At 49.7% G+C, this 13,208-nt stretch overlaps 1 protein-coding gene across 2 annotated transcripts in view; it reads right to left on the bottom strand.

The window, feature by feature from the left end:
- Nucleotides 1-3,643: 3,643 nt before the first annotated feature.
- Nucleotides 3,644-13,208, bottom strand: part of LOC135314679 (chromatin remodeling regulator CECR2) — a 97,827-nt gene continuing 88,262 nt past the window's right edge. For both annotated transcript variants that reach the window (XM_064458638.1, XM_064458647.1), the window contains 8 exons: nt 13,083-13,174; nt 12,677-12,803; nt 10,833-11,266; nt 9,574-9,702; nt 8,634-9,459; nt 5,163-6,570; nt 4,200-4,305; nt 3,644-3,917 (listed from right to left, as the gene is read on the bottom strand). In XM_064458638.1, the coding sequence (XP_064314708.1) occupies nt 3,912-3,917; nt 4,200-4,305; nt 5,163-6,570; nt 8,634-9,459; nt 9,574-9,702; nt 10,833-11,266; nt 12,677-12,803; nt 13,083-13,174 (3,128 nt within the window). In that variant the 3' untranslated portion in view covers nt 3,644-3,911. The remainder of the gene's footprint in view (nt 3,918-4,199; nt 4,306-5,162; nt 6,571-8,633; nt 9,460-9,573; nt 9,703-10,832; nt 11,267-12,676; nt 12,804-13,082; nt 13,175-13,208) is intronic.

Raw genomic sequence — 13,208 nt, 5'->3', positions numbered from 1 at the left:
CCTGTGGCAAAAAGTACCACTCTGTACATAAAAACCTGCCACTTTATTGTCTTCTAAACCCTTCCTTAAACCTGTCTCTTTCCTAATATCTACAAAACAGCCCTGCAGAGCATGGGTTAGGAAACCATAAACTATAAAATACACATTTTCTGCTTCTCCCTGTGCATTTCCACTGGTGTTCCACCCCAGCAATCTGCTCCCAGCCCTGTGCCCTCTGAAGAGTGCCAATTTTCTGTGATTTGCTCAAGATTGTAGCTAGTGAGATAGAGCTCTGATTTTTAGGGCATCCCTAGATGTAATCACAAAAAGAAGAAAAGAAGAAAAAAATAAAATCCAAACACTTGTGAACAAAGCATTTGAAAGTCTGGAAACTCTGAGCTAAGATTCTACAAGCAGCTCTCTCCCTTAGCGCGGCCTGTCCCCAGGATAGCCCTATCCCTGTAGCCCAGCCATAGTTACCCCTACACTATATTAGTACTTTTCTAATATAAACCATGTGTATCCTCACAACAGCAGCCTGTTAGTCACTTTAATAAGAATTACTGACTACATCAAAAGTCATTTACCTAGAAACCACCCTAGAGGGAATCAGCTTCACTACTCTGTTTTGTCTACCATCCACAAGTCAAACCCTTCTTCCAGATTTCCATTATATCAGGTAGGGGATAATATCTTCACGTCACACGCTCCATACAGGATCCTCAGGGTATTTATCACTAACACTCCACTACCCTCTCCAGGCAGGCCACAAGCAATTCTTGCCTTTCTTATTTGTCCCCTGTTTTGATCTGGGCTTGGTGCTCATCCAGATACCATGACCACTAGAACCATGTTTTCAGTGCCAGTTCCAGCTGAAGGCCAAGAGTGCTTCAGCTTAGTTGGGGTTTTTTTATAGCTTCTAAAAACCTCCTGTTCCACAAAGTTCACGATGAGCTGAATGAAAGGCACTTCAAATATTCGGGTAACTATCTGTGATACAGGTGAGACAGGCTGAAGCCCAGCAAGGGTTGTTTGCAGAATCTACATTCACATTTCCAGAATTTCAAATACTTTGCTACAAGTTCTATTTTACGGTTCCTCTATTTTTAAATGTGCTATTTCAAATTTTTTTAATATGTATAATGAACTAAAGATTGCTTTACAAGGGGGAGCAACCATGTTTTCATTTGTTAGGGGTCAGATTTATTGTCCTGAAGAGCAGTCATACTTGCACATTTTTTCTTAAATAGCTACTACTGCTTCAGTACCTCCATTCAGGGAAGTATCCAGACCTGCATTTCCAAGCAGCTGGGGCATATCTCTGAAAACCCACTGCAGCTGACAAGCCAGCAGCAGACCCTCAGATCCGGGACAAATTTGGATGAGCTGTAGCATAATGTCTTGGCTGGGGAGAGCAGTTACCTGCTTCTCAGGCAAAGGACAACCTTCAGGATTATCTATTCCAGTTGTACCAATCCCCCAGTGACAACTGCTCCCTGACAGATGAACACACACACAAAAAAATCTCCTTTTCATAATGTAATGGCATCTATAGATAGATATTTTAAGTATTTCACATTATACTCCTTTGCAGAGGAGCCAGCTGTCCCAGGCAACTCAGTGGACTAAGCAGACAGCAGCGATAGTTCACAGGCTAGCTGCAGCAGTGAGTAAGAACAACAGCATTTATAAACACGCTTGTGAGAATAGGGTGAAGAAGTTTAACTCCTGTTAGGCTTGGAAAATGCCTTGGCTCTGCACAGCTCATCAGAGGCAAAAGTACTTTAGCAACAGAACAGTGAGACTCATTGGTAAGAGGATACTAATGTGGCAGTCCTTCCTTGTTCTAACTATTTCAAGAAAGAATATTTCTCATCTTTTAGGCTTTTTGTGCTTCCAAAAGCTTAGGACAGAAGGAGTAATGGCTCAGTCGGATGCTACCTACCATTTACTCAGCTTTGCCAGCCCATGGTAGATCTACACAGCAGGACAAAGGCATTGCAGTCATGCGTGCTAGTGCAATCCAGCTAAAGATATGGGTGATGGCGCCATCCAAGACAACAAAGCAGCCAGCAAAGTTCTCCAGAAACCTGGAGACAAAGACCTTCCCCTAGCTAGTACCACAGACTAAAGGGCATGCTGCTCTGTCTTCACTTCTGCTGCCACTTATGCTTTTGCTAGCACAATTTGTCCAATGCATTGGCACATCCTCCTTTTAACCATACCACTGTCCCTCCAGTGCAACCAGCAGCCTGCCCACTAGGGCTGTGGTCCCAGCAGATCTTGCTGCCCAGACTTGTAGTGTAGCAACTCCCCTGTTTTACCCCAGCTCCCCCAGGAATAATTAGCTGTGTTTGCTTGTTAGCTTTATAATGTGAATAAATGCAGATGAAATTCCTACTGAACGCATTCACCAAAACTAGATTTGAACGCCAGTGGCTGAAGAAGTGCTGGCACACATGGATTTCCCATAGTTGCAGTACTACAACTGGGGAGGAAATCCCCTGCAGACTGCACACAGCCTCTGAGGGAAGCTGCCACTAGCCCTGCTAGGTAGGACCTGCTGCTACGTCATCAGCGATGACAAAGTTAAACCAACTCAGCTTGAGCACACAGCCTTCTTGTCCCTCAAACCTTGAGCTGTGACACCCCAATATATGATGTCAAATCAGTGCTTTCTGATTCACCTGTAACTTCCAAACCCCAAATCCAACTCCATAGGCCACAAATGGCTCACACCGCAGTAAACCAACCATTCTTCCAAAGCAGCCTCATGCTCCTCCTCCTCCTCCACAGGCAACTGAGAATGATCAGGAACCCTGAGGTACTTTCTGCTTTGCTGCTGGTAAGAAGTGAATATAGCCAAGGGTCAGAGAAAGAAAGATGGGGACTCAGCTCCTCTCCTCGGACAGCAGGGCACAAAGTTTGTTCTACAGGTGCTGCTCCACCCCCAGCTGCACTGGTTTCACCAAAATAAGTCTAAGATGACCACTTATGCCATTTTCTGTTTTCTAGAGCATATATTTCTCCTGTCAGAAAGGCAGGGAGAAGGGTACTATACTAGCAGAAGGGACAATGCCATGAATGTCCTGTTCTGGTTTCAATTCCTGGTCCTGGTTTCCTTGTTCCCCCATGATGACAGGAGCTGGAAGTGCACTCAGGCCCTGGATCCAGAGGGGGGGAGGTAGGGGTGAGGGGGGGAAGGAGAAAGAAGACAAGAGAAAAAGGAGGACATGTTATGCTCCTGAGCAATTCCTGCTATTAAGTCAACCAACCGTCAGGTTGTGTCTTGGTTGCAGAGGACAGGAAGGAGGACAGCAAGTCATCCATCACACATTCCCTCACCTCTCCCCGCTCCCCCCAAACCCTTACCCTATCCTGAAAGATTTCAGTGTGATATGATTGTAAACAGTTAAGGATTCCTCCAGTGCTAAGCCCACTACAAGCTGGGCCCACCCCCTCCCCTATTATGTACAATACATTCACCAACAACAGAAATTTATTTAAAAAGGCAACAGGTTAAATTCTGTAAACTGGATCCAGCTCCAAAACACACACATTAATACTACAAGTAAAATTCCATCATCATCCTCTTCCACCCTGAAAAATATACCTGAGTTAGCAGTCAATGAAAGTTTCTGCCCCCACCCCCGCCCCCCCACCCAAAAAAATCCCTCAAACCCTGAACAAGACGCAGTCTCCGGTCACAGAAAGCCACTAGTTTGTCGCGGCGGCGAGCCAGCTGCTCAGCTGGCTGGGGCCTAGCACCACTCCGGGTTTCCAACACAAAAGCCGTGAGGCATCATGTTCCACGGACCCAGGAAGCTACATGCTGCTCGGGCGAGGGGAGGGTGGGAGGAAGGCCTGCCCCTCCTCCCCCTTGTCCAAATCACGTGTGGCTTTCGTCTTCATGAGGTCCTTCCTTCCTCTCACTAGCTCTGGAAGAGGAAGAACAAGAGTTGGAGGCTTTAACTAGCAGCTTTAGAAAAGAGTAACCTCATGATTGCATGCCACCAGTTCAAAGCTAGCACTATCGGTCCGCCTAGGTTATGTTTTAGTGTTAGCTAAGACTACAGAGACATCCCCAACTGCTCTGTAGGGCAGCAGCTCACTTCCCAGCTTCCTCCAGTGCTTCCCGCTCTCATCCAACACTTCTCCCTTCCCACCGGTTCAAGGAGTAGGACTCGCATTTCAACTCTGCTCTCTTTAGGGGCCCTTACTTGATCCAGAGGCAATGCTGATGGTTTTTGTGGCGTCAAATCTTCCCGGGACATGGTTGCTGTAGGCATCTTCGGGAAGGCAACTTGAGCCTGATGCATTTGCATTCTGGAGCCAGGTTGAATGGAGAGAGTTTTAGCACATGAACATCAAGAGCAAATCTCATCTACTTGGTTGAATGCATACATAAGACATTTGCATACAAGCATGCATCTCGTGTATTTTTCTTTCTGGCTTTCCCCCAAAACACAACCTTTAATCCATGCCACCCCCACAATGACTTAGTTGTAAGCCAAGCCCCCTGAATACTTGATGACGGACTGTCGTGCTGGGACTATGACAAAACAGTAGCAGTTGAGCACATAAAATCTGGACAGGGAATTTTTTGAGTAACAGAAGTTTCCACTCTGGAATAAAATGTGATATGCACAATCTCAGTGAGAAATAATTTTCTGCGAGGGAAATGTGAGACAGAGAGGAAGGGCAAAGCAAGAAGAAGGGAAAAAAGGGGCAACATTAAAGTGAAGGAGTTCATAACAAGTTCATAACTTTAGTTAACTACTCTGCCCTGCTATGAGGAAGATGCAATAAAATTCTTGCAAAGAAAATGGTAAGAGATCATTTGATTAAGAGGTGCACAACCCTGGACAACACATTAACGAAACACTGTGAGATAAAACAAAGCACTGGTGTGCGGATGAGATGGATGGGACAGGCTAACAGGTCTCCCGTGATAATTATTGCTACTTGTTTTTAAGGAGCTGCAACAAGACTCTCTCCAGCTTACAGAAAGGTCTAAGTGACCTTTTACTCCAAGGGTCTGAGAGTCATCTGTTAGCCTCTCAACAGCACTTGCCATTTCCTCTGACTTCAACCCATGTCCTTTCAGGAATATCCAAACACTTATCATCACCCAGGCATCACCCCCCTCCCGCCTTGCCTTCTTGCAGAAAACACGATCTTACCCCGAGGGTCTATACAAGTCCTGGGGTGGCCCCCCCATGCCACCTCCACTGCCTCTCTGCTCCATCAGCAAGGCCTGAAAGTGACCTACGTTCTCCTCCCGGCAGCGGTACAGGGGTCCCTCCTGAGAGAGGCCATTGGCCTGGCCGGAGGCAGGGTGATGAGACAGGTGAGCATTCATGGGTGATCCATACGTCCTGGGCTGGAAATGACTGGCAGGATGCCGTGATGCATAAGGAGAGCCAGTCTGTAACATCATCCCATGGGGAGGGAAAGCCGACGGGCCGAATCCCATCCCCGAACCCAGGTGCGGTGGCGGGGCTCCATAGAGGAACTCCCCTGCTGCCACCGAGCTTTGCCTCTTTGTGGCCGCATTGTGGTTGTCCAAATCAAGAAACTCTTTGGGACTCTCCGGTCTTTCCTGGGATTCCTCAGACTTCTCGTCTTCAGGCCCCAGATCCTGCCCGTCACTTGGAGAAACCTCTTTGGCACTCGCTATGTCCATGCGGTTGGGAGAGGCCAGGGCGGTGCTCAGTGCCTCGCAGCCCTGCAAGCTGCTGGCAGACCCCCGCTCCGGGAAAGGGGGTCTGGCCAGGGGTGGGTGGGCAGTGGGGTGCCCGCTGGGGCTGGCCTGGGGGTGCAGAGGCCTCTGCCAGTCCGAGTAGCCCTGTGGACAGGCGTAGTAGGGCGGTCGCTGGTAGTGGTGGTAGGAAGGTTGAGGCTGCGGCTGGTAGGGATAGGGCATGCCCTGTGGGTGCCGATACCGGGGGAAGACACCGGGGTGGGCGCTGCTTGGCTGGAAGCCCCGTGGGGGAAAATGCTGGGGGTGAGAGGCGGGAGGAGGTGGTTTCCCCCCCATCACAGGGCCAAACCCCTGGAGGCCTGGGTTGATGTGGTACCGGCCAGCTGAATTTGGGTATTCCAGACCAGGCATGTAGAGAGGGTGGAACTGGTTGGGGGTGGCCCCCATGGAGCTGGTGTCCATGCCGGGGAGGCCAGTGCCCTGCCCCATGCAAGGCACAGCTGCTTCAGACAGAGCTTTCCCCCCGCCGCAGAGGGGCTTCTCCAGCATGTTGGTGGCTAGCCCCTTCCCCTCAGTGCCGGCTGCTGGCCCCTCGCCCGCCGCCCCGTTCTCAGGCAGGGGACCCCCTCTGTCAGAGGTGGGCACCAGGTCCCTCACGCAGCCTGGGCCACTGGCGTAGCTACTGTCCACCGGCCATGTGCCCTTGCCGTGCCCTGCCTTCAGGTCACCCTTCACGCTGGAGCTGTCCCCCTCCCCGTCTGGGAGCAAGGCGCGCCTGGTACACTCCATGGGCAGTGGGGGCTTGGGATGAGGTAGGAGTTTGGCGTAGGCCCCATCGGGAATGCCAATGCACTGAGCCTTCTCGTCCACGCCTGCTGGCGGCTCCACTGGAAAGAGAGGGGGGAAAAGTCACACATTGGTCTAATTTTGGAAATTGGCCCTCCCCACCTGACACATACACATGCCTAACACTCAGCCAAAGCACATGTGCCAAAGACTAATTCCTGCCGGCTTAACCAGATCTACCAAAGTAGCCTCTCAACACCCTCTTTTGCTGCTGACCCAAAGTTGCTGGGCAGCTCTGTCCGACAAGTCCCTAACATCTGGATGGAGAAAGCACCCTGCTTTCTGAACTGTGTAAATGGAAGAGAAGCAGCAGCTTTCTATTGAAGGCTTCAAAGTACACACTCCAAAGCCTACACTATCCTGTCCTCTACTCAAACCTCTCTACAGGACTGTTGGAGCATGGCACCAGGACAACTGCTCTTCTGCAGGGCTGCAGTCTCCCTCTCACACCCATCAAATAGTCTTCCCTTCAGAGAACTTTAGCAATTCTGAAGTGTGTTTTTGCAAAGTTGGGTGGCATTTAGTAGCTGCTTCTTTTAAAAGAGCTCTTTTAAAAACTACCCATGAGGTTGCACCTCTCTTGGAAAGATAGTACACATGGACTGAACCCTCAAGATACAGGCACACTGTAGTAGCACTGATAAGTCATACCTACCCCAGAGTAACACTGCACATGTGGGTTTGGTCTGACACCTGGGTGTGCAGAGGCTTCTGATGAGAGGCAGAGTTGGGAAATACCGCAGTGGGGTCCACATGACAGTAAGATAAGAAGCCAGGTCAATGGCAGCTTGATTTCAGGCTGCATTGCCCCTTCTGGTCCACAAACCCCACGTGTCCAGAGCTTGGGCAGAAGCACTACCACACACTGAGATGCTGCAGAGCTGATCACAGCCATATTTTAACCAACCATGATTTGGAGAGGCAACTGCTCTGCCCTGCAATTACTCAACGTCCTCTCCTGGTCTCTGTTCTATATCCAGCACAGTTAAACGATGATGACTTTTAAGCAATGCCACACAAGGAAAGAGTTTCCTTTTAGTGCAAAGCACACGAGGGATTGATAAAAGATGCAAGGGTTTTGATCTCTAGTTTACCAGCTAGAATTAATGAAAAAAAATTTTGTTTTTGATCTCTGGGGTTTTTTGATCTCTACTTTAGGTTTGCCTTATTTTTAAGGGTGGGTTTTTTTTTTTTTTGATCTCTAGTTTAGCAGCTAGAATGAATTAAATTCAACTAGAAAGAAACTTGTGATGGCACACATGACATGCTGCTATCCCACCTGAACTGACACTGCTGCTCTGGGCCTTCAGTCAGTCCTGTTGTGTGAAGACCTTGAGATATTAAACTCACAAGGCACACGTGCATTTCAGAGGAGAAGCTGCACTGACATATATTCAAAGGAGTGTATTTAAACCATTTATTCACATAAAATCTTCTTTCCCTACCTAACTCTCTGCAGATCCAATTTTCATATGAACTCCAAGTAAGCTCTAGATGCACTACAGCCTATGCTTTGCATTTGCACCCCATGACAAGCTGATAGCTTGCAGGTATAGCTGGGACAGAGGGGACCTCTGGCAGGCTACAGTGAAACAAAACCACCTTAGAAAAGTCTAAGCGATGGCTAGAGCACAAAATATATTCCGCTTTAGATTCAAAAAAGATGTGTAAAAAAATGTGTGTCCCACAACTACTTAATCAAAAGTTTAATTATTTTCTAGGAAAAAAACCCAGCTAAGCCTCAGCCACTGCTTAAAATTGGCGCCGGTATGCGTGAAAGTCAGGGCATATATTTACTTCTCTGGTGGTACAAATCCAAATAAAACCACATTTGCAGACACAAGTTTAGTGCATCTGTAAGGCAGTTAAAGTTTGGGACCCTATAAGTTTGGAGCCCAAGAGCAACTAAGCTGGCCTGGGGGTGCTCCTGCACCCTCCTTGCAAGTGCACACCGGCGGGCAGAGGGCCTGCACGGGCAAGGGAAGCAGTGATGCTGGGCTGTGGGCAGGAGGGAAGCCTGGCAGTAAGCAAAGGGTCAGGCAGGAAAGGTCAAACGCTACAGGCAGGGGCTGCCACGTTGGCAGGTGGGCGCTCAAGGGTCTACCTTGGCTGCTCTCCGGCTCCATGGTCTGACTGGTGGGATCCTGGGAGCTCCCGTTCCCCACAACAGGTTTCGGAGGCTGCACGCTGGTGGCAGAGGCGGCGTGAGCCAGCTGGGGAAAGGGTCCGGGGAGGTGTGGTGGGGGTGGCTGACGAGGGTGGTAAGGCACACCCGGTGGGCACACGCGGGAGGACAGCTGCTGCATGGCGATCATCTCCGGGCTGTCCATCATGGAGTCCCCACCCTGGCACCCTCTTTGAACCTGAGGCGGTCCCCCAAACAGAGTGGCTGGCGGTGGCTGTGGCATCCTCTGGCTCGTGGCTTTCCCAGGCGGTCTGATATACCCTGAGGGAGGCACCCCGTGAGGTAGGAAATTCGATTGCTCGGTCCACTGGCTAGGAGGCAGCGGCGGCCTCATGGCGCGGGGGTCCATCATATGACCCAGGGCGCGGGGCTGGAGTGAGGGCCCTGGCCCCATGGGCGCCTTCTCCTCTGGCCCCACAGTGCCCTGGCCAGTGGGGCCGTGGCTGCCATTCCACAGGGCTGGGTGTGCACGGTTCAGGTACTTGTAGGGCCGGTACATGTGCCCTGGGGGGACCTCCGAGCCCTCCGGTGGCCTCACGGCGGGCCCATTGTGCCTTGGGGGGAGGAAGCCCTGCTGGAACTGGGCTGGTGGGTAGACGGCATCAGGTGGGGGGCCACTCATGCGCCCCAGCTGCAGAGCGCCTGGCCGGGGGCCGAGGCCGGTGACGTGGGTTGGTCCTGCGCATGCCTGCTTCTCCGGGGCGGCCAGCCTGTGCCCACGGTGCTCACTCAGTCCCATGGCCGGCTGGGGAGGAGAGAGAGACAGACAAGGTGGGTCTCGGTGAGAGGCATTGCACCGAGAAATGGAGGAGACCTGCGGTTCCCAGGGTGCTGATCCCTTGGCTGCAGTGTTTCTTACCTGCATGGCAAAGTGCTGGTGCTGCTGGACCGGATCTCCAGGATGAGGCTCAGGCACTCGTGGCGAGCCATAAAGTTTTGTGGGATCTGATCCACGCAGGGGACCAAACGTTCCTGGCACAGCTGGTCTCTGGTGGACAGGGAGGGGTGCAGGAGGAAGAAATAAAACAATTTTTGAAGCGCAGAAAAGGAGCAGAGCTGCTGCAGGTGAGGGTAAGCCAAGGCTGGAAGAACCACACGGATGAGTGGACAGGTTTTTTTGAGATACCATGAAAAACCTGTGGTCTCTTTCCTATGAGGTGACACAGCTGCCTTGCCAAAGCCCCTATCTCACACCCCAGCCACGTGTCCCTGGGCTCAAGGTTGCAATACACTCATTTCCCACCCAACTACTGGGAGCAAGCAAGAAGACTGGAGGGGGCAGTGGTTCTGTCCAAGAAGAGGAGAGGACCACAGGAAAGAGTATGCAAGCAGGACGACAGGGGAACGTGCTGGATTTCCTTCAAAATACTCGTTGCCTCCAGCTCTCCTACTGCCTCCCGCTATCTGCATCACAAGAATCACTAAACATTTTGTTAGATCTCTAGCTGAAAGGATGACGGGTAGCCTGGATGTCAGAGGAACAGCTGATATACCACACCACAAGACATCACTGGTTAAAATGAAAAAGGCAGTGAAGGATGGGTGAGGAACAGCCCAGAGGGGATGCAGAACAGGTGGCATTCAGAGAAGAAATGTTGGGCTAAAGGGAGGTCACTGCTGCAGTCCACAGTGGTCTTGTGTTTGATTTTGTTTACTGCTTTTATAAATACTCAAGGCACAAAATGCAGTCATATACAGATGGCACAAAGTTACCAGGCATCTGTAAACAATTGAGATAAAAGAAGACCAGCTTGTTCAGAATCATAAACTGGAGGTTAAGAGAGGAAATGTGATTGCTTTCTATGCACAATGGGATAACTCTCTAAGGAGAGAAGAGAACTGCAGAAGCCAGGGCTGGCACAAGCCCACACAGGGACATGCTGGCCATAGGAAATGTTAGGAGACTGTTCCCAGCTAGCGTGGCAAAGACTGAAACAGTACCAGTTTAAATCTAAGCCTGAAAAGTTTCAGCTGTAGAAACCATAGCCCTGACCCTTAACCTCTGGGAGAATGTTCTTGCCACGCAGTAGGGAATTTAACAGTAGAAAGCTTCATTCCCCTTTACCTCCCTCCTTCCGCAGGCCTCATGGGTGAAGAACAGCAGAAATTGCTCCTTACCATCTGGCCGGGATGTGGCACAGGGCTGGGCATGCCGCCATATTGCAGAGAGCGAGGGAAACCTCGCCCATTGGAAGGGCCCACTTCTCGAGGAGGCTGCATTGGGTTGCCACTTGGATCCTCTGCAGAGGAGGAGGAGAAGGAGGAGGAAGAGGAAGAGGAGGAAGAAGCAGGAGCCCTGGAAGTAGCTCGATATGGTGGAGGTTTTCCTCCATTTTCTAGACGTTGCTGCCTCTTGCCTGGTCCATCTGGGTCTCGTGACCGAGTCCAAACACTGCCTGTGCTAGAGCGGCCAGTCCGTCGGCTCCTCTTCTCTCGTCTCCCGTCTTCTCTGATCCAAAACTCCTCATCTGTGTCTCCATCTTCCCCAGGGAAGTGCTTCATCATTGCTCGGTGGAAACACCTCTCTAAGTTGTAAGCCATCTTGGTATATTCTGCAGTCAAGAAAACCCAACAACATGAGGGACAGAGCCTTATAGAGGAGAAACAATTAAGCAACATCAGACTTTCCCCATCAGATAAATCATCTCCCCTGCACAAAGTTTCTTTGAGGAAGACTTGTTTCTAACTAGTTGACTTTGGTTTGCATTCTTAAACTCAATAAGCAATGCAGCACCAGATTTATTCCATAACCCCACCAGAGGACAGGCACATAGGCATGACAAAGTACCATTAGCAGCACGGCCTGCAGAGTCAGCATTAACTCAGTGTCCCAGCATCGTGCCAAGAATTACATTACGAGAAGCACCACCTCTGCTCGCAGAGATGCGTGACCTGCGCAGCTAGCCAGCAGAGTGCTGAGAGAAGAAATGTGAACTTCCAGCAATGCTATTTGATTACACTCAGAGGCTTTTCTTGGACTCATTCAAATCTCTGCTGTATGCTACAAGACAGAAGAAAATCAGCAAACATGTTTATCCATGTACAGTTTCTAAAGCACTTGCTGACCCTGACACAAAAGCTATTGCCAACACCAGTGTCCCCGTTGTGTCATTTCCACAGGACAGTTCTGCTCAGAGGGGCTCCTACTTTTCATTGGAATGGATAGGAAGGAAAAGACATGTGAGAAGTGTCAATTACAAGGGCTTGAAGCAAATGACACTGCAGTTGTTTCTACTAAACTAAACATGAAGTTCCTCGGGAAACAGAGGTCTCCCATTGGCAGTGCAGAAATGCTTTTACTTGGGGCCCACAGTGATGAGCTGGGTAGCTCTAACTATTCTCCCTTTCAAGGTGGTGCTGGTGAGGTACAGTCTGCAGTGATGACCCACCATATGGGAACTGATTTCTTATCTAAGCATCACATAGAACTTTAATTGGCATGGCAAATAAACTTCAGGTTTCCCATTTGCAGACTCATGTTGTTCATTCAACAGCCAAGTAACCTAAAAATTACATTTTCCATCCAAAGGACGACAAGCCTGGTTCATTCCTCACTTTTTTGTGGTACTCAACAAACACTGGGAGGTAACCACACTCCAATGCTTTTCAAAGTCTGAGTTAGACATTATGAGAAAAGGGGGCACACAGACACACACAAGCACATGAAGGAGCGAGCTCAGAAATAATCAGACTTTCTTCTCTTCCTATGTTCTACCTCCACCATGTACTAACATGGGAGACCCTTAGTATGCCATGCCCCAATTCAGCATGATCAAATTGTGCTAAAAACCTCACTGAAACCCCAGCCCTTATGACTCAGGAGCTCCTCCTCTTTCATCCGGCCTCTCAAAAATACCCCAAAAGAGAACAAGCACAAATCAAGTACTGGTGATAGGAAGAGATCACTGTTTGCTTTGCCTGAACACTGCAAATAGGTGAACTTAGCATCTTACTGCTCTTACCGCTGCCTTCACCATTGTACTTAAGACAGTTCCTGAACATGGTCTTCATATCGCCCACAAATTCTTCCTTGGTGCAATACTGACCTCCATTCAGCTTCTTCTCCATGCTAGAGATGTCCATGGGGGCCTGAAATGCAACAAAACCTCCCCTCAGTTACAGCAAGTGTAGTGGGGCTTACAAACCTGCACAGCTAGCTTCATTACACAGAAAAGAGATGGGGAGCCTCTCCTGAGAGGCAGCCTCTCATCTTTGGTTTCCTTGACTTACAAGGCTAGAAGGGGATACTGGAGTCATGCAGTTTGACTGCAAGGGTAACACAGCCCACAAAACTTCAAAACAATTCCAAAAAACTGCATCCTGGTCAATAAAGCGCATCAGTCAAGATGGCTGGACCACTTTCCATACCTTAATGATCTGGTAGTAGTTGGGAGCATACGATTCATCAACGGGCTCCAAGAAGGGCCAAGAGTCTTTGTGAGCCTTTACCACATCTAGAACTGGCAGTAGCAAAAGAAAGGTTAATACGTACAC

This window comes from Phalacrocorax carbo, chromosome 1 (genome assembly GCF_963921805.1).
Source record: "Phalacrocorax carbo chromosome 1, bPhaCar2.1, whole genome shotgun sequence".
NCBI lineage: Eukaryota > Metazoa > Chordata > Aves > Suliformes > Phalacrocoracidae > Phalacrocorax > Phalacrocorax carbo.
This window is presented reverse-complemented; position numbering and strand designations above follow the sequence as displayed.